At 39.4% G+C, this 26,810-nt stretch overlaps 1 protein-coding gene across 2 annotated transcripts in view; it reads right to left on the reverse strand.

The window, feature by feature from the left end:
- SH3KBP1 (SH3 domain containing kinase binding protein 1) overlaps positions 1–26,810 on the reverse strand; it is a 213,979-nt gene that overhangs the window by 135,097 nt on the left and 52,072 nt on the right. For both annotated transcript variants that reach the window (XM_058821978.1, XM_058821985.1), the window contains exon 3: positions 1,219–1,342. In XM_058821978.1, the coding sequence (XP_058677961.1) occupies positions 1,219–1,342 (124 nt within the window). The remainder of the gene's footprint in view (positions 1–1,218; positions 1,343–26,810) is intronic.

Raw genomic sequence — 26,810 nt, forward strand, 5'->3', positions numbered from 1 at the left:
TATTTACTGAATTTCAAGGTAACGGCCACAAACACAGGCTGCACTCTCTCTCTCTCTCTATCTGTCTCCGGAGGGGGGGGGAGGGGGGGGGGGGGGGGGGGGGGAAGGCTGTCCGATGTCTCTTGGGGCTCTTCCTCCACCCTTCCATCCTCCAAGGCCTCCTCACTCCCATGTCTGTCCAGGCCCAGGCCTACCGCATGGCTGCCCCTCCCCCGCCCAGCGGCAGCGGCTGGACGAGGGAGAGCTCCGACCTCGGTCCCTCGAAGTCCCAAGAGAGCCTCCCAGCGCCGAAGCTCTGCTTTTAACCCCTGGGTGTTCTCGGAGGTGTGTCCTAAAACCCACTGGCTAGCCCAGGTGCCAATATCAAAATCCAAGCACCCATTGGTTTGACCAGAAAGAAGTGGGAATTCTAGGATGTTCTGGTCAAACCAACACAGCAATGATTAATGGCAGCAGATATTCTGTATAAAACAGCAAGCAAGGAACTGTCGAGTGAATCCTCCAGAAAAAGTTACAGCACATCTCTTGCCCACACCCAATTGTCCTCCTACAAACAAACAGGAGCATAAACATAACCTGAAGAAAAATCCAGGTTTTATATTTTCAAATTTTTGTTTGGTTCTGATAGTTCTGAAAGCAGGGCAGGGAGCTAGGGAATGACAGAGAAGATTTGGGGCTTTCATTTTAGCCACCCAAGACCCTACATAGGAATCTGCATTGGGAGTCAAGCCAGACATGAAGAGCACACATTCCAGTCTCAAATGAAAGACAGTGAAAGACACTTCCCAAGAAACTAATGCATTAAGTTGTATGTTTTCCACTTCTTTTTTCCTTTTTTAGAGCTCTCTGTCCAAGATAAAGCATGAATATGTGAATGTAGACTGACATCCCTGTGCAAAACCCTCCATATATGCAAGCTGCCACTTCCTTACTTTAATAAGCTTTAGCAATCTCCTCATACAACTTTCCTTAATTAAATGTATGGAGGAAGGATTTCCTTAAAAAGAAAGGGATGTCTGTGCAAATTAAAGTGGAAATATTAGACATGCATCCATATATGCCAATCCAAGAGGACAAAGATTTTTTTTTCTATTATTATTCCTGCCATGCCTTTTCAGTTAAATAGACTCTAGCTTTATTTCTAGAAACAAGGAAGGTTCACATTTTGTTCTTTGGAGAGCCTGAATTTAATCTGTATTAAATGTCCATATACTGTACCTTTTTTGTTGGTTCTAATAATTGTCTCAGACAACAGTAAAGGGCTTCCATTGGAAACTTCATTTATAGGCTTCTCTGGTGGTTTGTTGGCAGTATTTTCTTTCTTCATGTCTTTCTTTATTTCCTGCAGAACACAGGTAGAGAGGGAAAAGAAGAAAAAAGAACCAGTTTAAAAAAAGTTATTACAGAATATTCTAAATCTCAAGCTCCCAAGATTTCTTAAATCTTCTATGTACATACCTCTGCCTGCTCTAATGTAACCTCAAAGACTCTTACAAAGTTGAAATGCCACAAAAAGAAAGCAATTTTCAGTAACCTTTTCCAATGGGCACTATTGTTTTTCTTTTTCAAATATCTCCTTGTCTATGCATGAAAATTCTAGGATAGCTTTAAAAATCCCTTAATAAAGATCACTAAAGCTGACAAGTGTGAGGGGGAGGAAAATAGATGTTTCAGTTTATCAAGCAGTGAGCTGTACGTTTGATACACAGGGCAGAACCAGCACATTGCTCCTGATGTAGAGGCAGCTAAATCTGCTTTCCCTCCCATGAGAAGACCACAGAAACAACCACCATAGCAGGAAAAAAACTATTAACTAGGAAAATATGACAAATGTTACCATAATTGGCAGAAGCATATAGCAAGACTGCTGTCAGAGCTGTTGCTAACACTGACACATTTTGCTGCTCACTACCTTTTAAGGGGATTGACAGTATATATCAAAAATATATATGGTGGGGTTTCATGAATGTAAATGCACAGAAAACATCTTCACAGTTACTGCTAGAGATGCACAGTATCCTCTTTATCAAGTGTCACAGACACATTTTATGAAAAATCCTTTCCTTAGGATTTTTTTCTCCTGAGAATCTGAGAGGCCTCAGGAACAAAGTGCAAACATTGATTATCTGCTGCTGTGGAATGCAACAGGTGCATCTGTGATTGGTCTCATGTGGTTGTTTGTAATTAATGGCCAATCATAGTCCAGCTGTCTCAGACTGTGTGGTCAGATGCAAGATTTTATTATCATTCCATTCCTTTTCTATTCCTTGCTAGCCTTCTGATTAAATCCTTTTTTCTATTCTTTTAGTATAATTTTAATATAATGTATATCATAAAATAATAAATTAGTCTTCTGAAACATGGAGTCAGATCCTTGTGTCTTCCACATCCTGGGACCCCTGTGAACATCCCCACATATCAGCTTCTTAGGCAGACTTTAAAAGCCTAACTGTTGCTGTCCATACCCACTGTGACAAAGCATCCAAAATACCATCACCTTCCATACATCTTATATGGAAATGCCACTGAAGAAAACAAACAGCATTACCTCCACTTTCTAGACAGGCGACTGACACACCACAGAGGCTGAACCTTTTGCTTATAACCACGTCCCAAAATATAAGGGGAAAAAAAGAGTTTTGGCTGCAAGCTTTGTCCTAGAGCCACAGATCCACTCAGGCTGAGAGAGAACTCAGAACGTCCCTACTCCAATCCAGTTCAAAGCAGGGTCACCTTCACTGCAGGTGACCAGGCTGTTCAAGGCTGTTTGAGCAGCTGGATTTTGAAAGCCTCAAAGAACAGAGGCTGCAGAAGCCCACTGCTTGACTGACTTGTAGTGACAAAGATTTTCCTTGTACCTTGTCTAGAACTTTCTTCTCAAGTCTTATCTGCTCTCTCCTGTCCTGCCCAGCAGGTATCACTGTGAAGGGTGTGTCACTATCTCCTGGATAACAATTTTTATGTAGCAGGAGGTCCCCCCAAACCCCTGTTTTCAGGCTGAACAAGCCCACACCTCCCTTAGCTCTCCTTAGGGAGCATGTGCTCCAGCTTCCACAGGCACAGAACTTGCTTCAGCTCATCAATATCTTCCCTTTATGCAAAATTCTCATCCCATACACAAAATGGGAGGCTATACTCTGGATGTGGACTTATGAGTGCCAGGTAAAGGAGGATTTCCATTTCCCTAATCTTTAGGCTAGTAATGCAGCCCAGGATGCTGTTCACTGTGTTGGTGCCAGGGTACAAGACTGGCATGTGCTTATGTTGCTGCCCACCAGGACCCACAGGTCCTTTTCAGCAGAGTTGCTCCCAAATTTATCAGGTTCAACTCTGCAGAGCTGCCAGCATTCCTCCTTCCCAGGGCAAGCATTGGTATTTGTCTTGCTGGATTCCATAATGTTCCTGTCTGGGGCCCTCTGAAGAGCAGCCCTGCCTTTAAGCATGTCAGCTGCTCCCCCAGTTTGATATCATCTGCAAATTTGATGAGATCGTCATTAAACAGGCATCAGAGACAGGTGATGGCTTTGGATGAGCTCTTCCCATGACAAAAACCACTACCTCTCCTCCTCTCTTTCACCTCTCTTATCTTCACTGCCTTCTTCTAAAACCAGTGCAGGATCAACTTCCACCACCCCACAGCATTGTACATACACAGGAAATACTGTAGATCTTATTTAGATTTTCAGCATATCAGACATGAGCACTAAAGCATAGAAAGCACATTTCTATTTGAAGTTTCTGAAGTTGTCATCTGTGAACAGCATTGAGCAAAGCAAGAATTTTTAAGTTATTCTCTGTAAGATGCACCTTAAACCTGAATCTCAGAATTTTTTTTACCTTTTATTTCCCCAAAACAATTATTATTTCAAAGCTGACTTATAAGCTATACAACATTAATACAGTCTTCTACATCTGCCCAAAGTATTTTCTGTGTATCAGTACATTAGCAGAGATAAAACTTTTATAAATTACTGCCTATGGCAGGTGGAATAAATCCTTTATCTACTGCCATCACACTGGTAAAATAGTATCTAAGAGACAGCTCCTCAGAGTAACCATAATAACTGAAATAACAAATGTGAATATGTGTATGAAAGGTGTGTGATATCTGTGTGATAGATGCTGCTGTTGTTAGAAGAAATATTGTTCATAGCTATGATAAAAAAGTGAACCATGTGAGAATTTAGGAACACTGTATGCATTTAGAAGAATATATCACTTTCTAAAAGAAGTGGACTAGACTTAACACGTACATTATTCCACAAGCTTCTTTTTCACAGCCTTAAAAATGAAAATGTAAATAAATTACTTCACCCAGAGCTTTACATCTATTTTGCAGCTAGGTGACAAAGTCTATTAAAAAATTATCTGCCGTTTAAACAGAATTTGTGAGTCAAATAGCATTCTCATGTGAACAAGACCACAAGACAACGTCCTACAGAAGACCCCATCTTGCCAGAAGTTACTTCCTGTGTGCCATTACTGTGTTACTTTTCATTCTTTATGTCAGAATGTAATTAAATCCTCAACTCACAAATTCTGAAACAGCAGTACTAGATTTTTAACGGTAAAAATCCTTTTGCAACTTCTAAACTGACAGAGAAAACTGCCTGCTGTAGCAGAAAACAATGCTGTACCCTTTAGTCTCCAGCTGAATGACACTGGTGCCTTTGCTGCTGCTGACAGCTTTTTGAGAAAGCCTTGTTTGGCTGCTGAAAAAGCAAAGGAATACAAGACAACTCCCAAACACTGGCATTTGTTTGTAGGGTGGGGAGTCTTGCACTTCCTTCTCATCCACTATTCATGGAAAGAAGAAAGACACATGCTGAGTGTCCACTAAGCCAAAATTCATACAGAAGGTTTGGCACCTTGCAGTTATCAAAATTGTCCAAGGACTTATTTTTTTTGTGTGCCTTTCTAATATTTGTTTGAGCTACTTTTCACTACTGTTGCCTTTGATACTCCTGAGAAGGGCCATAATCTTTCATAGCTACTGCCCAGAGTAACATGACATGATCAACCCCAGCAACCTGAAATTGCACACCCTGGAGGGAGCTGAAAGAAAAACGGGAGAATTGTCTAAATAATGAAACAGAAATCAAGTAAAGATCAATCCAGCCCTACTAAGCTAAAATCTTATCAGAAACACATTCATACTTAGCAATACCCTACAGGAAGCCATATCTAAGTGGCTTATGATGCATTCTGCAGTAAGCAATGCCAGCTTTAAAACCTTTGCACATTTTTTTTATTTCCTGGTCTTAGACTACAGGACAAGACTAAAAACTTGTAAACAAAACCTAACAGATGCCCCAGCCTCCAGCAGCCTCACCCCTGTAGCCTGCAGCAAACACTTGTGCTAATATTACAGCCCCTCTCCTCTCTCTAGTATGTTGCTCCTGCCTCCTTTTTGTCTTTTCTGTAGTGCTCACCCTTGGGGAATTCAGGATTTTAGAACTTTTCTTCAGCTGTGGCTCAAACACAGCCAGGCACCCTTATCCTCAGGCCAGAGGGACTCTTGGTGCTATTAAATTCAGAAATATTGACACAGCCCTTTACATCTATTCCCACTCTAACCTGCTGTAAAAAAATAAATTATTACTGTAAAATACCATAATGCCTTATAAATTTCATTTATTCTTGAAAAATGAAGTGAAAACAAACACAAACAACTCTGGCGAAATAAATATACCAAGTAACTTTATTTTTATTTTAAAGCTCATTTTATTTTACTGAAAAAATTATACTGAATATGACTGCCTGGCATATTTGGTAAATTAACTACAATGGCCCTAAAAGCTTGGTGCTTTATCAATAATAGTTATAGAAATCTCTCTATGTAACCCAGTCCTTCCAGATCTGCAAGGAATTGAATCCTACCACATGAGGAAAGAGTAGGCAAATGAGCTTGCAAATCCATGCATATCAAAGGTGGCTTGTGGGAACTTTCCCCAGTGTATGACAAAATCTATTTCCAGTTGTGATTTCAAGTTGAAGTTTGCAGATATTATTTTTTTAAAGAAGAAATTTCATGTACACAAATAAGCAGAAAGCAAATTTCCAGTTAGGATAGAAGACCTCAATCTGCCATAAGTAGTTGAAGAACAGCTGAATTTAAATGCTAAAGGAGGATGAACAGAAACCAATAGTCCAGTTTCAAGTTCAGGAACTGCTGTGTCTTGAAAAATAAGCTTGTGTAATAAAGGAGAGGAGAAACTAGACAGGTGAGATATTGGACTACATTATACTGGGAAAATATCAACAAATACTGGGAAAAGAGCAACCCAAAAATACTGGGAAAGGATCAACCTGCTGCCTGCCCAGCAAGGACTTCAGTGCACCTCCTGACCAGGACTTTTGCACTGGTTTCTGGTTTTTATTTTGACTACAGCAGATACAGTCACACCCTGATCAGATACAGCCACCACTCAACCTGCCCTTGGGTGGACTGGTACAGCCGGACATCTGAGCCGTGCTGGGTCTCCTGCAAGGGACACACTGTGAGAACCTTCACCAGCAATCCCTGGGCTGACAATATCTGGAACAGGCTTGGCCACCTTGAGAGCCCCTCCCAGAATAAAGTTCACAAGACAGATGTCAATGGAAACCCCACAAAGAGCCTCAGGAGAAGGAGCTCAGGGGGATCCTGAGTGCAGTGCTTGGCTCTTTACCTCTCAGTTCCTGTGGGATGTTTCTGCAGAAAGAGCAGCTGTCTCACTCACACAACCCATTTGCAAAGAGGTAGGCTTTCACAGTGCTAGCAGCTTCAAAAATATCTCTAAACCTAATCTTTGGGACTATTTGGTTCTTGGTTTTGGAGCCCTGCCTGGTATAAATTTCATGGATCTAAATGATGCACTTCTTTCCCAGCCCACACAGAGATAACTGCGGGCTCAGGTTAATAGCAGATCATTTTCAACAGGCTATGCCTCAGGAACCCAACCCTTAAGTAAGTAACCTTGCATTTCAACCAATAAACCTAAAAGATGCTCTCTTGATGTCAGAAATTTTGAGACAGCTCCCACCCCCTGTCTACGTGGGTTTCAGGGTGATTCCAATATGATGAGCAGTTCTTACTGGAAAGAAGCATCCTCAGTCTGAGAAGTACTAAAAAAAAGTAATTGTGAACTTTAAAAATAAACTAGGCTTCATTCCATGCAATATTATGATTTCAAAGACGTTATGGGGGCATAAAGGCCCTTAAAATTTGTACACCCTTTTAATACATAAAAAACACTTTTTTGTAACTAGGATTCAACCATACTGCATAGATATCAACAGCCAATTCACTGTGAAAAGATTCTTTTCTTCTGGCAAGCTTTGAAATATATTTTCTCCAAAGAAACACAAAATCCTAAACAATACCTGAGCTGTTTTTATTTGGATCTTCTCTAATCCTATCCTACATCAATATAAGCCACAGGAAATTTGAAAGATGTTATCCCTAGACTCATCAGCTTTACAACGTGACAAAACTTCAAATAACAACAAATTACATAGTGTGATGAAAGTCCACCACATAGGAAAATACAATATATTCAAGTATACCTGTACCCTATTAAATGGCTATTCCAACATATAAAATGTATAAATTAAACACAATCAAAATTTATTAAATTAAAATTAAGCACCTTATCTTTTGTAAGTAAAAAACTGTTACTCATTGGAATGACACATGCTTTGTCATTCTGAAGAGAGGCAAACAGAACAGTTAACAGCTTTCAAAGTGAAAACATAGTTTTTCTACTGCTGTTTGCAAGACCTAGCTCTTTTTCTCAGAATTGAATCACTTATTACATTTCAAGGAACAAGTTTCCTCTATTTATGTGCCTTCACACGATGAAGTTTCCGCCCCTCTGTCAAAAAGCTTCCTTGAAGTAAGAGCAAATGCTTGAATTAGGTCAGCCATAAAAGTTACAGTTAGGAAAGTACAAGAATTTCCGCCATTTTCACTACACCAAAGTTTCAAGTTTTTTTTACTATAACAGTTCTGACCTTTACAGGAAACTCAGCTGAAAACATTTGAGGAAATTGCTGCAACCTTTTCCATGACTCTAAATGCAACAAAATGATTTTTTGTACTGCTGCAGGTACAAAATTCATTCCTCAAAACTGTTGGAAGACATGAAAAAATATGAGAAGAATCACTATCAGACTATAAAGTGATTTATCTGTGGCTTCCATATGAAGGGAACAACAGTTCTTGCATCCTGGGAGCAAGAGGTTTAATAAAAATCAAAGCTTTTGAAAACAAGACACAGGCATAATGAAAGAGTTGAACGCTGAGAAAGAATGAGTCGTTCACAATTCTAAAATCTGTAGCATGTGCCCTGCTTGAAGCCAAATCTGGGAGCAGAAATAAGAGTCTGGAATCATATACAGCAAAGAGGAAACAATGCAACACATTTGAATTATCAAAAGATAACAATGGAAATGTCAGGAGCACTTTGACCCCTCTGAGACACAGAACGCTTTTCCTTCAATCCCTTTTCTCAAAAACCATACTTTACATTTCAAGAGACAACTGCCACCTTGATTTCCTGCAGACTGTGTCTGTAACTTCAAACAATATATGAGTTCAATCATTCAATTATTAAATGCCTCAAAATAGAACTCCGCTGCACAGTACATCAATTTAATATTTAGTCCTCCGAAGTAATTTCCTGTGACATTTTCACTAAAACTAGTTAAGAGTTATTGAATAATTACAAATGTCCTTAGTTAGAAATGTGATTCTGATTTTCAAGAATCTTGTAGTTCTAATATAAATAAACAAAGTATCCTGAAGTAAGGTTGGAACAAACATTCCCAGCAACTGATCTAGAATCAAGATTGAAATTATTTTCAACAAGAAAGATGTTGCCTGCACTAAAATCCAGTATACTTTCATAGCACGAGCTTTACATTCTGTTAAAAAGCAAAATGACATTTCAGGGAGAAATAAGAAACCATCTAGCTTTTATTTTCCAGGCTTCTGCATCACTAGCTTTTAGTTTCTCCTTTCCAGGGCAATGCCAGGTCCAAGACACAGAGGGAGGACATAGGAACTTCAAGCTCCGTGATCAAGACTGAGACCTCCCCATCAGCTGGTTGTGACAGGAGACACTCACCAGTGGCTCTGTCACCAGGCAGAGGGGGAAGGATGGTTTGGAGATTGTGCTTTGCAGCAGTGATCCCCAGCTTCTAACAGAGGCACAGATCCCAAACTGCCTCTGCACACATCCTCTGAGCTCATGACAAAAGCTGTGCTCTTGTTTCACTGCTGCAGAATTCCACATCCTCTCTCCTTTTTACACTATCAGCTTATCCCAAGTTTATAGGAAACATGTTCCCAGCTGTCAGGCATGTGACAGAGAAAAAAAAAAAAAAAAACAACCAAAAAACCCCACGAGTTACGGTTCATGAGCCTCCTGGTTTGTGCCAGTACTGCCTGTTTCCCTAACCACAGCCTCCTAAACCTCTCTTTCATTTCTGTATCTGGCCTTTAAAATCAGGTCTATTTCTGTGGCTCACATGACTGCTATCTGATTTACAGCTTGACAGAGAAAATGTAATTTGCTCTCCGAGTTTTTCATACTGAACAGCAAATCTACTTCAGCAGAACAGGTACCTTAAGGATGAGGACTCTGACCTGCTTTACCCTCCTTTGTTTTTCTTGTTGCGTTACATAAAACAGATGCACTGATTTGCTCTCCCCTAGCACAGATAAAGCCTTGAACACAGCCAGAAGTGCTGCTTTCATGGCTGCTCAGGTAAGCCCATAGTGCCACCCTTGCTTCTCAGATAGAAAGGCCTTTCCTGACAGGACTCTGCTCCCCTGCCTACTGTGCACCTAGAACCAGCCTGCACAATCATAAATTCATTACACTGCCATAGGTACAGGCTTCTGCAGCCCATCTGTCATGCACATTGTTCTTTGAACACCTGAATACTCATTTTGGTACTAATTTTATTTATAAACTTTACTTATAACAAAAGTCATCCCTCAGACATTTGAGACAATAGTGGGAAAATTGAAAACACCAATGTAAAACAAATAATAGATCAGATTTAATGCAAAAAATTGGCAACAAACAAATTTACTATGAAGTGGCAAACCAGCAGCTGTTATGAAAAAAAAATAACTCCTACATCCAGTGTATTCTACATTAACCATGAAAGCACTGTGCTCTGAAGGCACAATGCAGCCTGCTCCTTCCTAACTGCTGATACTTCTCTGTGATATCTGGGTCTGAACTCTCCTGTTTATCCCAGCCAAAGATGCTCAAGATACAAAGCCCTCCATAACACAGGAGGTCACACTGTGCCATTCCTAAATCCTCTGTTCCTCTTCTACACATCCATGACCAGTACTCCACAGCAAACTCAAACTCCTCTTTTAAAGAACCTCCACATTCTTCCTTTTCTGATACAGATTTGTTATGTTATTTGTTACATCTTTCTGATAAGTAAAGATCTTCTGGATAGGATTTACACTCTTACGCATGTAGAAAGCCTTGTACTTCTAGAGAAATGAGTGCTTGCTTTATAATAAAATTAGGAAAACTCTCAGATGCATTGAGTCTTGTGCAATCCTTCAGCTGTGCTTGTCTGTGAACATAAGTGTGTGTTTCTGCATTCACTCAGCTCCAGAAAATCTTGTTAAATCCCTTAGCTTTACACTTTGTACTTCAGTTCAAAAGGAGACAGCTCATATTCACCTATACCAATTAGTTTACTGTGGGGGTTTTTTAATTACTAGAAAAGAAAAGATTAAAGAAACATGATTAAAGGAACATGGAGGGGGTGGAGGGGGAAGGGAGATGGAGACTACGAGAAACAGCAAAGAATACAACAGTAAGAAATGTAGAGAGCGCATTTTAAAACAAAGAATCACAAAACACCACCTGTCTCAGAGAAATCCAGGAAGAAAAAAGAGTACACCCTCTGCACATTGTGGTTTGGGTATTGGAGACATGCTTGGCTACATCAGTGATCAGCTTCACTACCACCAGAAGAAGCAATTCATTACATCTTAATGCACTTAACAGACCAAGACTGAAAATCATAATTAGAGCAATACCAAAAGGGAAATTGGAAAACCATGGTGTGCTGGGTGTTGGATGCCACTCCAAGCCACTCAATTCATCCTGACCTATTTTTTTCAAACAACAGCACCTCTCTCTGAGGCCTCCCAACGTAGGTGTGAGCAGAGCATAACTGATGAGCAGACACAGCAGATGGCAGGAAGCACGAAGAAGCAGAAGTGATTGGCACAGGCCGGGTGCATGAGCACTTAGCATTTTGTGCACACTGTGACAAAACACCTCCAAGGAAGGCTTTGAAAAACAGCAAGTACATTTGTTGATCTTTATGTGCAGGTTACCCAAAGTAGGTGAGAAATACAAAAGCAGAAGTTTGTTATAAATTTATTAAAAGGGTGAGGAAAACCAAACCTGTCACCTTGTCACCAGAACAGAGGGACACACCATCCATGTGAGACACTTGAGACATGATGACCCAAAGACTCTAAGATTTAGAGTGGGCAAGTTGCAGAGCTGACAGAGAGTTTGCATTTCAGAAACCTCCCAGAGAATCACACTGTATGACTGCAGCAGGTCTCTCAACCTGCAGATGAACTGGAAGCAACCTCCTGATTTCATACTGTGGAGTTGTCAGCCCATGAACCCCTGCAGCACACACTCCTTCCCAGTTTTCTTCTGGGGCTGGGAATTTGTTTTGTTTTACCTATTTACCAATACATGTGAGCAGTGGGATGAAGGGCAGAAGGCACTGCTGCAGCAGGGTTTGCCATGGGGAAGATGCTCCACAACCAGACTCTCTAACTGGCATTTTCTTCCCCCACCTCTATAACCTTCATGACAATGGAAGGCCAGCCAGGCTGTTATCAGCTGGAACTGCTGCCTTTCACCTGTGTTTGCCAATGGCACAGTACATCTGTGTGCCTTTCAGCTGCCCAGTGTTCTCAGCACACACACAAACACATCTCTGCAGGTGCTCAGAAACACTCGTGTGCTCTCCCTGCATCCTTGGATGCTGCAGGGAGGTACTGTGGGGAGACACAGAAGGTGCTTCTCAGCCATCCTCTCCCCAGAGCTTAAATTCAGCTCCAGCAGAATTAAATTACTCAAGCAGTTTCAAACAAAAATAAATTTCTTCTCACAAAGGTTCCATTTTCATCCAGCTATTAGAAGCACTGTTAACTTTGCTTGAAAGTGCAATGTCATTCCTCATTTCTTTGAATAGGGAGTGGGATATGCCAGAATTTAGCAAGCTAAGAACTTCTCCCCATAGACACCTGGCCTTATAAAAAAATGTAACAGACTACAGTTTTAGACATTCAAAAATGGATATTTCATAAAGTAAAAATATTTCTATTGTCAGTATAAAAAAACCCTGTACATATTAGCACACACACACATATATATATATGAAACTTCTGTTGAATTTATGTTCCTTCTCACAACCATACCAATTTGAAAAGATGACCAATGCAGAAAAAAAGCAACAACATACAGTCTTAGGGGAAAAAAGCGCTGGGAGATGGGAGACATTATCACAAATTGTAACATGTTTGATAAGCAGATAAGCTATCTCTGTGACACAGATAGGTATAGAGAGAGACAAAGTAACAAATCCTTTATGCAAAATCCTATCACAAACCAGATGATCCTTAACAGCAGGATTTTCTAATGAGAACATTAACTGACTCACCCAGTATCTTGCATTCTCTGTTTAACATCATTTGGAAGGTGTTTTTAAGAAAGGATTTTTCTTTTCTAAATTATGTTGTACAGTGAAAAAAAGAAACAACAACTAAAAATAAATCACACAAACTGAAAGGAAGTCATTGTTCTACACAAAAACATGCAAAATACATAAAATACAGCTGCACATAACTTCAAAATTTTCATTTCAACCCCACTTTAAAAACCCTTGGTGATTGTCTGAACAGCCATTTTTCTACCCAATTAGCAAGTAATGAAAAATTGTACAAATTTCTACAGATGTCTTCAAACACACAAATTCTGCATTATAGAATGAAGAACTGTGCCATAAAAAGGTAAGGGCAAATTACAGACACTCCTATTGTTTTTGATAGACCTTTCACCAAATGCTCTATTGAAATAACACAACTGCTCAACCCTCTGCAGTACTCAGTTATTAAGGTTATGCAGAGAAGTCCACTGAGCCCTGGGGAGGGCAAGTGCCAGGGAGTTCCATTGCATGTAAAATTAAAACAGATTCTTGAAGATGCATCACTGTTTTAAAAGACAAGTTGAGACTTTTTTTCAAGACAAAAATAAAGGATCGTGAAAATATTCAGAGGGAAAGATAATTACAGTGTTACAGGACTTTTAGGGCTTTGTTTGTTTGTGCAACCAGTTGTATGAAAGCTTGCAGGAATTAATGAAATAAGATCCTGGATTAGATCAGGGTTAATGAGATCAGGAGTAGATGCATCATTATTCAAATCACACACCATGTGAATAGTGTGTGCTGCCAGACTTGTAAATCAGAGATTGGAATTTAACACTCTTCCTTCTGCAGTCTGACAGTTTAGGGCTAGAGGTCTCTTTATAAATATTGTTGGCATCCGCCTGCCACTGTTCTCAAGACAATGTATTATGATTCCAGTTATTCCTGGAGATAAGCACCAACAATTCCAAGAGGTAGCCAATGGCAGAAGCAGTTCCTCAGCACTTCTGACAGTCATGTTCCTCAAGGCTTACAACCCTTGGAGATGTTAAGCAAAATTTGTTGTTTGATTATTTTTCATCTTAATCTGACCTTTCTTCCTTTAAACATTACAGCAGGCACAGGTTAATTCATGTGAGTTTGGAAGGGGCCATATATCTCATGGATTCCTTTTTGTCTGCTCTAGCTTTCTGAGTTCCAGCATGTTGGTGATATGCTCAAACCCAGAGGTAATTTCTTGGAGGGGGGGAAAAAATGGTATGAAACCACAAAGATTGAGAACAACAATTTTAATAATCCCTATTAAAAGATGTCCTGGAACCATGGAAATCCCTTTATAAAATGTAGGTCACATGTTTCTTTGGAAGTATTAGACTTAATTCCAGAGATTTGATATTTAGAAAAGATAGCCCCATTCATAAAGTTTTGATAGCTGGGAAATTTGACCCAAACCTTAAACAACGGGTCTCAAAAAGTCCCTAGAAATGCAGCAGCTGTCCTCTACACTTGTGACTGCTTTCTCTTGGTAGAATTAAGGTCTCTGGACAAAGCTTTCCATGGTAGAATTTTTAGGCTCTTCATATGTTCTGTCTGTTCTTTTACAGCTGTGACAAAGGAACAAGCAGGGAAAAGGGGATGTGTTGGTCAATCTCTTCTAGCAAAACAACCTTCTGTATCTTGGCCTTATCCAAGGGAAAAGAGGTATAAAGAATGCAAATAGAAGAAATAACCATGCTCAACACTTATCCAGAACAGCAAAGAGCGTTGCTCAAGACTAAAAAATGTGTCATGGGTGCTAAAACTGCCTGAGAGAGTTTGATACACCATTAGTATTTGCAGGAGAGGTGCAGCCTAGCATCACAGATGGGAGAAGATTTGGTGACCACAATCCTCACCTCAAATTACTCAATCCCATAATTACTCAATGTTTGCAAAAGAGATTGGCATGCTACCTTTGAAGTAATGCATCATACTGAAACTACCTTGGGAGTTTCTCAACCTAGTGTTTATTCAGCCAGCATGAAACTTTGAGCAAACCTTCATGGCTATCAGAGCCACAGAGACTCATTGGCTTGTATTACAAAAAAACCCCAAAACAGTATAGGACATATTATGGTCAAGTCCACATGAGAAAAAATGATGTGTATCTGCCTAGCACACCCAGCAGGTTTCCTGCTCACAGATGAGTTGCATGAGAAAGTATAATCTTTGTTTGGATAAGTCTCCTTCCAAGCAGAGACAGCTATTTTATGGTTTCTCCCAATGCGGTACCAGAATGCTTGAGGCTCATTACTGTAAATAAGATAAAGGTAAAAGAAAAGTACTGATTATGCAGTTCTGCTGAGGGGAAATGAAAGTTTAAAGATGACAGTTAAAGAAAGCAAGCAGGTGCACAGGAGTCATCAAGGATGATGAAATGGTGGTCTGACCATACATAGAGGTATATTGGAACTGCAGGACTGAGTCCTCTGAACTTGTTTGCCTTGCTGAGCATCACTGAATGCTGATGCTGATGATGCAGATTGATTCAGCAAGCAGGAACAAGATTTCACCAGCTACAAACACCTGGGGAAATTGCCTTTAAATACTTTTCATTTAAAAAACTTAATAGTTACTTTTCATTTTTACCTTTAAATAAGAATCAAGAGGGAAAAGTTGCATATGGCATATATAGAAAAGAGACCTATTTTTTGATCTAAGCACTAGCAATTCTTTTTACTCACCAATTTATCAAGAAAAGATAAATTCATTTTGAACATTTGAAACATTCCTGGTCTGAGTGTTGTAGGCTGAGGGGAGACACTGGGTGTTATTCCTCAGTGTTGAAGAGGACTCACCTACATTTCAAGTAGACTTTACTGCAACTTTAATTATTAAACTGCCATGGCTCCAATTATATATATCCAGATCTATGCCTTGAAATTCTAAATATTGACCTTCACAGTTCTCCGGATGACAGGAAAAATGACAATATATGACTTAGCTTTTGTTCCCCAAGAGCAGCCTACCTTGAAAGTAGCAGCCTGCTCTAAAAGATAAATGTGTATACACAATAAAAATCTTAGAAAATTAAGCCAGTCATTAGATAATTAATACAAATACAAATATCTCAAAAAGAACGGGGAGAAATCTCACTTAGCAGAAGGGAGTACCCTTCAATTTTTGGCAAATATTGAGTTTAAGAAGTTGCAGGCAAACAGAGTAACTTGCCAGGCAAGTCACAAGAGTACTCTCTATCCGGTCTCCCCTGAGCTGTATTTTTTACTGGGAAAGCAAAAAGCAACACTCCTTCTAGATACTCCAATATCTTCTAGAAATTACAGGATATTCTAGATGCATTTAGATTTAACTGCCTTTACTGCAAAATGCTTTAAGCCGAGATGTAGGGAATTTTTACCTTTACAATATTAATTTTGACAGCACAGAGCATAAACCACTTGATTCCTTTGTTTTCATTGGGAGCCATCCTTGACACATTTCCTTCAGGTCAGGGAATACATTCACACTCTCAGGTAGTTCTACTGATTCTAACAGGTCTCATCAGGAAATCAAGTTTTTAGGCCCATTCCTCAGGAAAAACAAGATCCCATACCTGTCAGCACTCCTTACCCTGTGCATACACTGCTCCTCCCCTCTGTGATCCACTCCATGGGGGAATATTGAAAAAACAGAGTTATCTAGGAACACCCACACAGCAGTGGTTTAAAGAAACACCCAAAGCATAGGTGTGTTCTACTTTGTAAACAGTTCAGTTTTAATCCCAAATCAAATAACAGACTCCTTCAGGAAAGCCATTAACCACTCCAGACAAGGGCTGTGGTGGACATGTCCCAGAATTCATGGGAGTGGTGGCCTGGGAACAGATACCTCTGAAAAGGAAACAGAGCTGACCACAGATCATGCCACACTGAAAAGTATAACAGACAAAGATATCACTTTTAATCCCAATATAAAACTGGGAAGAAACAAGGCCTATTGAGGATGTTCTCCTAGAGGAAAAGGAAGACAATTACAGAGCAAGCAAGCGGCAAACATTAGATCCAAGGATCTGGCAAGCAGCTTGAAATGCACAAGTGAAAGGAAACCCCACACAGGGCTGGGGAGGTGCAGCACAGCTCTAAACTGCTTTGGATGTGTCTGCACTGCTGCACACAACACACAAGAGCTCAGGGGCAGAGGGTCTTCCCTGCTGTAGGCAGGGGGAAATGCAGACCTGTGAAAGGTGAGCAGTGCCTGCATCAGGGCACCTGCTAGTGATGAGAGCAGGTAGCTGTAGCAAATTCCCATTTAGGGACATGAATTTCACACATTCCTATAACAGTGTCTCCATTCAGCACTCACTCATTTAAAGAGAATGGGCCAATTGGTCACTTTTCATCCGTCTTCTGTCCCTCTGTCAGGTAAGCACTGCACAGTCAGTGATTACTGCATTGAATTTGTCAGTATTTACAGGTATTTTCAGACCTAGGTATTTTCAACACATACTTCATTATCTACCATCAGTACTAACGCAAAATTTAAGTTGGCACAGACTACAAGGCACGAGGAAAGAGCTTGTTTGCTTTGGACTGGATTTTTTCTGAAGTACTGTACAGGGTGTGAGCAATGACAAGAGTCACATGAGCCCACTGAGCAGCTGAAGTGCTGGAAAGAACCTCCACCTATAAAAAGGGGAGGAAGCAACTAATCTGGTCAAACATATTTGATAACCACTAGTTAATCTGCTAAGGCCAGGTATTTTAGCAGCTAAAAGAAGCTCCTAAACCAACAACTTAAATGCTCTAAATCCTGAAGAGTCATGTTTATCTTTCTTACTTAATGTGTCTTTTTTAAAAAAATCACTCACGTCCTCATCTAAATAGGCTTTATCTTACATTCACTGTTGCCAAGCCCACACAAATAAACATTCAATAACTGGGAAAAGTCATTTAAAAAGGCAAAAAGGAAGCTTGAGTATAATAAGTACCATGCTAGCCAAGTACTGGTCAATTCCATACTTCCTGTATTTTAAATATTTATTAAATATACACACAGATCAAAATAAATGGTCTGGTCTCCATTTATTTACACAGCTACACAAATCTTTAAACAGAACCAACCACACCTTAACATTAACACCACTGAGATTTTAATAGGAAGTAATTTATTTGTCATTTAGAAAACAAAGGTTGGAGACACAGGTAATCAAAACAAGTATTTCAGCTTCCTTTCTCCCTATTTATCCCACAATACAATATTTTGTTCTCACAGGTTCTCCTTTAACTCATGACACTGCCTTCAGTATGACAGTTTCACAGATCAGGGACGAAAAATGAAGCAGTTTGCTTTTCAATAACATGAAATTCCCTCTCATACTTCCAATTTTTTAAAATTTAAATATATTCAAAAGACACATACATGCAGTTCTCAGGGAAATCCTGTGTATTTACTTATTTGTCTTAGTTTATCTATTAAGATCTTCTTACTCAGAGTTCAACTTTCAAAAGTAATTTTCTATACAAAGATGCTTCTAAGGTCAGAAAATGAGACTCTTTCATTTAGTTGCTCAGGTTTCCTAGTCGTGTCAAAATATTTACCCAAATTTCTGAAGTGCACAAGGAAAACTGGAAAAGCATACTATTCCTTTTTCACAAAGTCACAACTCAGACCTTGTCTTTGGATATTTATTTTCATTCACGCAAAATCTGGGGCAGTTAGCCACAAACTACATTTTTCAGCTAAGTATTGTAAAAACATTGCTAACCCTGAATTCAGTAAGAATCTTTGGCAACTATTTTTACCAGCTGTTTAAAATCTATAGTATTTTTAAAACAAGGGGAAAATTATATTAAATAGCAAGAATTATCATGTCTATTTGCATTCTTAATTCACACACACACCCACATATACACAATGAGGTTAACAGAAAAAAACCCAGAGAAAATTAGAATCAATCTCCACAGCTTATTTCTAAAAATCCTTAATTTTTAAAGTACCCTCTGGAGGACACAGCTAAATTTTACTTCCACTCTCTTCTCATATCATGTGTTTGAACTTCTTTCCTCATTTTAACAATATGAGATGTCCAAAAGAAAGGATGTCCTGAAGATTATTTTGAGCCAAAATATTTTCTCCACTCTGCTGTTCTACACTGAACAGTGTTTTAGGACATTATTTTATGTAAATGAATACCAAAACTGCTCAGTGTATTTAAAAATAACAAAAATCTAAATTGCCATAGTATGTGTAAAATCCTTTTGATAATGTAGAAGACAAGATTATAGTCAATTGACACTCATTTATATTCTGTTTAATTCTGTAAGCTTTATTTCATAAATCTAATATTATCCAGTTAAGTGGACACTTAATGCAATTATTTAAATAAGAACACTCTGTTTTGATTCTATTCCCCAGTCACTGCTTGAATAGGTGTCTGCTGGATACATTGGAAAATTATCATCATTACCAGTAGAAATTCTGCCCAAATGGATTGCAACAGAAAGCTTGCAATTCTAGCTGATTCATGACACTTGTGGAAGGTGTCCAGATTTTTTCACATCTTCTTGAAAAAGCTATCCCATTTAAATGGTACTAAACATGGTAGTGTTTATTTGGATTTTAACACGTTTAACTCAATTCCATGCTTGTGTGATCCAGTCTGAAGCAGAAGTAGCAGCGCTGACATCATGAGCATCACCTGTAACCCTGCCCAGGCAGTGACAACAGGCAGTACCTGGCTGAAGGAGCTGAGAAGCCTTGATCTGTAGGGCAGAGAGCAATGATTCAACGGCGTCTAACAGCACAAGAAAAACTGCTTGGTGGCTTTCATGCTGTCACTTTACACATGAAAAGCCAGCCTTATATATTTGTAAGGACTTTCACAGCAGAAATGTGTATTGGACATGACTTTTTGTTCTTCAGAGGAAGAAAACTCAGAGCTGCACTATCCAGATGTCAGAGGAAACAGCAATACAAAACCCAAGAGCACCTGTTGTTATAGAACCTGTATCTGACCACAGCCAGATGTCTCTCTGCCTGTTGCAGTGATATCACCACTGTAATAATCTGAACTCGTTATCTCCATAACCTTTTATGCTGCATGTGTATCCTGCTGAAACACTGAATCTCAGGAGGGCAAGCACAAAAACCACCATGAGATGCTGTACCACTACAGACTGTCAAGCGAAAAATAAGCCTCAAAAACTGATATACAGGTTTGAAGATGCAGGTTTTATTCACCATATAACTGTATCAAGCTGATGATCATTTCTAAAGCAGGGGTTTTTTTTTATTACAAACAGCTGGAAATTAAAACTGAAAGATATTAGAACCAGCCCCAAAGCCTGTATACAATCCAACTTTATTTTCTGTCTATCCCATTTGCTTGTGGACAGAGGAAAAGCCAACTGTGCAACTCTTAGTGCTAGGTACACTAAAGGGAGTGACATCAGCTCTGCTAACTGAACAGCCATCAAAGCCTGCAAGATTTTAGTTAACATGCAAAAAAAGGCCAAGAAATCCTCAAAATGGGGGTGGGATAACACACAGGAATGAAGATAAATGAGGGGGAAAAGGGAACATAGCAACATGTAGTGCAGGTAAAGAGCCCTTCAGCATCAATGTATTCCTGCCTTCCCACACAGCACTCTGCCTCCCACCCTCAGAAACTGTACAGGGTTCTCAGTAAGAACATAAAACCAACCTTGTTTGTTTTTAAAAGGAAGAACATATGTTGAATTAGAACCAAGACCTACTGAAAATGAGACTGGGAAGAAATACTCTAAACACCACAACATTTGTACAAAGTAGTATTCATATTTTATCCAATGAAGCCCAGTCAGTTTTTGCCCTGGTGTGTTGAGGTACTGTTGTAAATTCACAGCTAGAGTAACTATGCAAGAAAGCTTCCAGAGAGGCTGGGGATTGGGACAGGCTGCAAAAAAGCCTCTCTGAATTTCCTGAGACTGCAGCAGAGTCCTGTAAACACCCTTTATTGTAACAGCTCCTTTACAGCCTGGAAGTATGCATTAAAATAATAGGGGGCTGAGCTGTTGAAAGGGGGAAAAAATACAAATTCTACAATTACAGATGTCTACAATAATATAGTAACAGTTCCTGCTAACAAGTTTCACCTTGTTTTATGTGGTACTTGAGAAGAAATAGAGTTTGTCACCAAAACTCAGTATTTCTATAACAACCAAGACTTAAAAGAGGGAAAATGGGGAAGTCAAGAAATGAAAAATGAACTGGACACTTTGAACTGGGTATTAATAATCCAGCAGGTAGGGCATCAGCTCCAGTCAAAGACCTGGCTGTGGAAAGCAAAACTCTCTCCCTTGAAAATCAAGTCAGTCCATGGATTAACTGCTAAATACAAAACATGCCCTAACAGAGCCAGAAGCCTGGCAAACCAGGCACTGGGTCTGGAACAGCAGGAACACATAAATCAGCAGGCACTGGTAGTCTAACACTCAATCTATTGTTTACAAAACTCAAAGGGGAAGGGAGGGATTTGAAAATTGCTTTTTCCCTAATATAGATAGGTAAATTTAAACAGACAAACAAACAAACAGACAAAAAAAAAACCACATAAGAGACAAATTGCTTAGTAAGGACAAGCTATAAACTGTTTCACATCTGTATCTGCCAAGTCACTTTCCTGAGATCCCTGCTCATCAAAGACAGCACTGACAGCACTGCAGGACAGCAGCAAGTTAAAGTTAGCACCTATATTTTCTTGTGAAAATTGGTTATTATCTGCAACTTTGTACATATGGATTAGGAGTGGTAAATACATGAAAGCTTAACTCCATTACAGCACAGGTCTGCAATGAGCAGGAGTGGCATATTCACAGCATTTTTCTCCTAGGGTTACACACAGAATATTCTCAATCTGATGTGTAGATAATTTCTGTAAGGTATTACTTGAGAAAACAAAGGCACAGGGAGTTCAGTATAGTGACCTGCATAGATTACATCCAGCAGACCAAGTACCAAGTCACCTACTGAGTAAGCTTTTACCTTTTTTTACTTTTATGTGTGCATTTCTTCTCTCAGCATATATATTGCACACCTAGTCACAATTGGTTACCTGCCTTGGAAATGATGTCACTCTGTCCTTCTCTTGCCCTGTATGAAGTGCAACCATTGCTATAGTTTTGGTTTGACCTACAGCTTTTCAAGGTAAAAAACTAAATGCAACTCAGCCACCTCCTCTGTCACATTTAAATTATAAGTGACAGCTTAGTTGGAAGACCTAATTTAAGAAAGAAAACAGGCAATTTGAATAAGGCAGAGGAGGTTGGACTTTCTTTTCTCAAAAATCCACCGTGATTTTTCCTGAGTGAAAGAGATCAAGTTAGGAGTCACCAACATTAGATAACAAGCCAATTTTCATACAAATAAATGGAAGAAATTACATTTATCCACTCAAAAAATGCAATTACAGGCTATAATCAAGAGCAAGATGGACACTGGAAGTAGATACTCAAAGTATTCCAATACTCAAAGCATCAAGCCCAGAGCTGGCAGGTTATATGCAGCACCAGAACAGAAAACAAAAATGGTTTAATGGCAGTTTTATGCTCCCATTTTGAGACGTAACAAGAAATACAACACTAAAGGGTTAATTCAGAAGAGCCTGTCCTTCTCAGCTGTCGATTATTGCTGAGTGCTGGGAAAAGAGCACTGGACAAGACACACCAGGACCACAGCAGCTCCTTCATTTCAAGGTGTAACCTCTGTCTCCATGCAGGGAGGATGCAATTCCAACATGCACTGACTCTAGGCAAGCAGCCCGAGTTTCTTTGCTTACCTGCAGAAGGCCAGGCCTTGCAGTCCTATCCCATTACCTCCCTAATGAAACCCTTATGCAAAAATGCAGTGATTATTTGAGTATTTTCAGTTCTTTTGCCACAGTCTTCTAAAACCTGGGGCAACCCTCAGCTTTGCAAAGCGATCTTGAAAGCAGTGAGAACTAAAATCACCATGCTATATGGAAGGGATACAATACCTTCTGTTACACATAGAAAGGAACTTCAATTGGTACAAGAAAGGAAAACAAGCATGTATTTTAATCAAAAGTTTACAATTTAGATTTAAATAGCTGATACCTTTTCCAGCTACTTCAGCAACACAACAGATGACATACAAGCCATAAACCAGGACATACATGTTTAAGCTTCCTTTCAAAATCTGCAGACTATTTTCTTATTTCATCATGCCAAAGCTCTTAAAGCATACATATATAAGTCAGTGGGAGAGCCCTGCCCTTCTCTCTTCCACAACTGGAATGTTCCCCTATGCCCAAACAGACCCATGTGTCTGAAGCAGCAATCTCTGTACTTTATTGGCTGTAACATGGAGGAAGCAATAGTCCAAAAGCTCTTCTGCTGGTCTTCAAGGCATCCATAAGACCCAACTACTCATGCAAGAAGTTTGCATGAATGGGCTTGGCCTTGTCCACTCAGGAGTTTTTGGAAGGTTTTTAAGAAGTCTTTATTAATAGGCATGGAGGCTTACATTCCACATAGCAAAAAAATGCTAAATCCACTGGGAAATGCACTCTAAGCTCTCCTACTGCACTAGGAGCGGAGCAGCAGAGACAATCAAACTGCTAACACAGACCCAGGAACCCAATCCTGCAGCTTAAAAAATGTGCTGACTTGGTGAAAGGCTGCCAGACAGCCGGGATCAGTGGGAGCTGCCACGGTCACTGGAGGGGTTTAACTCTGCAGGCTGTAAACACCCCCGTGTACAGAACCAGCCACAGAGTTAATCAGTTACAGAGAAAGGAGAAACTTGTGTGGCAGAAGAGGAATGTCATATGGACAGTCATCTGAAGCTTAACCATATGGACTTTCCATAACCCTTTCAAAATAAGCACAGAGGATATCAAAGTTGTGGCCCATCCTTTCAGTTCTTAAGATCTATTTTAGGATGTAATCTCCAGTTTTTCCATCCCCAGACCCCCAATAACTCTACTTCAAATAATTTCTGAGGCACAACAAGGGACACCTCACTGCCTTTTCTTCACACTCCTGTCAGCACATCTGACAAATGCTTTAATAAAATAAAAAAGGAGGGGAGAGGGGGAGCTAGAACTAAAAATGGGTGAAGGTGGAGTTAAAGTGAAGTAATATCATCATATTTTCAAGAAAGGCTCATGTAAAAATAACACAAGAAGAAATATCAAATATTTTAAAAGGTCAACCAACAGAAAATGGATTTCATCACTTATGTTCTTCACTATTAACTCATCACAGCTTTGACAAATCCTGCTCAGCTATATCACTTCCGAGACCTTTGCAGTTAACATTCGGCTGCCTCAGGATGGCCTCCTCCTCCTCCTCCTCCTTCTCCTTTTAAATTATTTTCAGAAATACCATAGAGTATGCCTAATAGGTGAATCAGAGATTATTTCCACATGCTCTCAAAGACAGGCAAATTCATTTTCTTCAAAGTAATCAATCTGAGTTAAGTATACAGACAAGTCCAAATGTAATTTTCACATTTTAGGTTAAAATTGATGAAAACAAATTTCTTAAGACTGGGTAAGATATCCATAAGTACATTTCATTACTACAAATAAGGAATAGAGCAACCTCTTCTTCAAAATTTTAAAAAAAGTATATATATTTTTTTAAGAGACACAAATGTGGTACTTTGTGCCTAGACTACAGAAGAAATAAGGAAAAATGATGCAGCTTAAGTAGTTTATCTCTTCCCTACTACATGTTCTGCACTATCACTCCCATACAACCACAGCCACAAATTCTTCACTCAAAGCCGAGCAGGACAAACCACACATGTGCTATCACACCTGAATACTCCAACAGCCTCAACAGATTCTGAACATATTAGAAAAGGAAAAAAGAAAAAGAAAAAAAACCACCCTCAGCTGTCCTTCCAGCAGCACCAGAGAGTCCAGGAAATGAGCAGGAGTAAGGGTACATTGTAATTCTTTCAGTTACATGTACATAACAACTTGATATTGCTATTTTGCAACTTACAAAGGTTACAGGCAGTTTTATTTTTAAATACACTGTAAATGTCCCTCTACCTAGTAGCATACAGTAGAATTACCCTACTAGGTCATAGCATCAGTCTATTCCACTCAAAAGATGTAGTGCTGACACAGTTAGTTTGGGTTTGTTTGGGTTTTTTTTCCAATTGAAGTGGTAAGCTAAGATTCCATATGGATACAAAGGACTTTTCCTAAGTCTCCCTCCTTACTAAGATGCTTCAACAGATCACAGCTCAGCTGGGCTGTGGCAAGAGAAACTCCTCTCCCTCCCAGACCCAGATTCTCCATCCCTGTGCTGAGCCCTGTGCGGAGGAGTTTACATACCCTGTATGAAATGGCAAAATACGGTGACACAGGCCATTGAAGAAGCACTAAAGAAACATGGGGGATTTAGACATCTTTTGTCTCAGAACCAGATGGGGGAGGAGGGGGGAACTAGGAGATGACAAACATTCCCAGGCTCCTGGGAGAAACTGTAAGAACGTGGAAACAACAATAATGTGTATTTTCATGAGCAGTAAGAGAGCAACCACAGAGCGTGAAACAACCCTGAACACTTTGTTATGGTGATTCAGACCCATTCACCAGCTCACGGGAAAAACAAGCATCCTATCACCGCCAGCAAAGAGCAATCACTTCCCACCTCCTCAGCCCAAGCAGTTTGCACCATTTGTTCTAATGATATGCAGAGGTTTTCACAGGGAGCCCATTCCAAGTCCAGCTGAAGGATCCAGCAGTGACAATTCTTGAATGAACACACCCTCCAGGACCTTGCCATTGCCAGCATGTCAGACAGCATGTCAGCTAGAGAGGGAAAGGAGTATTAAAAATAAAAATATCCCTTCATTTCCCAAGAGGAAGCCCTCATAATGAAAAGGCTTAGAGTGATCCCCAAGTCCCCTTTCCACAGCACTCGTTGTGATGTCCTCAAAGAGTGAATCCTTATATTAGACTCCACACTTGTGAGAAACAAAAAAAGACTCACAACACTGTCCAAAGTAGAAAAAAAATAATATTTCAACTGTGCAACCAAGTATGTTTACTTTTTGACTACCTTTAACACAAACAATTTTGGTTTTATTTGAAATTAAAACTATTTCATTTCATAATAGAGAACAGCTATCAGAGCACACCAAAATTCCTGATTTTAGCTTTCATTGCTTTTTCTACTATTCATAACATCTTTAAACAGTCTGCACCAAGGAGTAAATTCAAGCAGGATATTTGTAATGCACTTACTTCCCTCATAAGCTGTGTGCTCCTAAATCTATTGAGTGGGCTCTGGAACAGCACAGATTTTGTAAGGGTGGCTCAGTACTATCTCTGCCAAGCAATGAGCAGATATTAGATATTTCAGTCAATACTGAATCTATTTGTTGCCTCAGGAGATTTTTTTTTTCTTATGACATATAAAGAAATACACTCTGCTCCTTTGTGATTTTTTTTTTCTTCCAGGAAAAAAAAAGTAACTCAGCACTAAAAACATTTGCATTTCAAGCTGGAGCCCTCATATTCAAGAGCTCACAGTTTAATATATACGTGATGCTGCACAATTTATACCAGATAAATAAAAGTTTCAGCTAAAAATCCAATTTATCTTTAAATGTTTGTTGGTATTTATTTCAAGCATCTTGGATGAAAACAAGGCTGCAAAATTTGGCTGAGGTAGCAGTTAAAATTTTATGGCTTTTTAATAGCTTGCTCAAATTAAAAATAGGGAAATGCTTATTTTGTACAAAAACATACTTTCTTTGGTTCTGATTTGCTTAAAGCTATGCTTTAAGTTACAAGTTCAACAATAAAACTGACCTACTTTTGTCTTCTTGAAAATGTAACTTACACTATACCAATTTCACAGGGACCCTCTAGTACTCTCCATTATTGCAAACAACTTCCTATTATAAAACCTGTATTTATCTAGGTATTATCTTGACAATCCTTTTTAAAAATGATAATACAAAATATTTGATATTTAAAAAAAGCAATGTCAGGATCCCCTTCTTTTATTTCTAACAAGAACCTGCTTCTGGGGGCAGGGGCAAGAAGCTTAGGACAAAAGTAGCTTTAACTGTTCTAAAATCCTAAACTTTTGAAAAACACAAGCTTT

This window comes from Ammospiza caudacuta, chromosome 2 (genome assembly GCF_027887145.1).
Source record: "Ammospiza caudacuta isolate bAmmCau1 chromosome 2, bAmmCau1.pri, whole genome shotgun sequence".
Lineage (NCBI taxonomy): Eukaryota > Metazoa > Chordata > Aves > Passeriformes > Passerellidae > Ammospiza > Ammospiza caudacuta.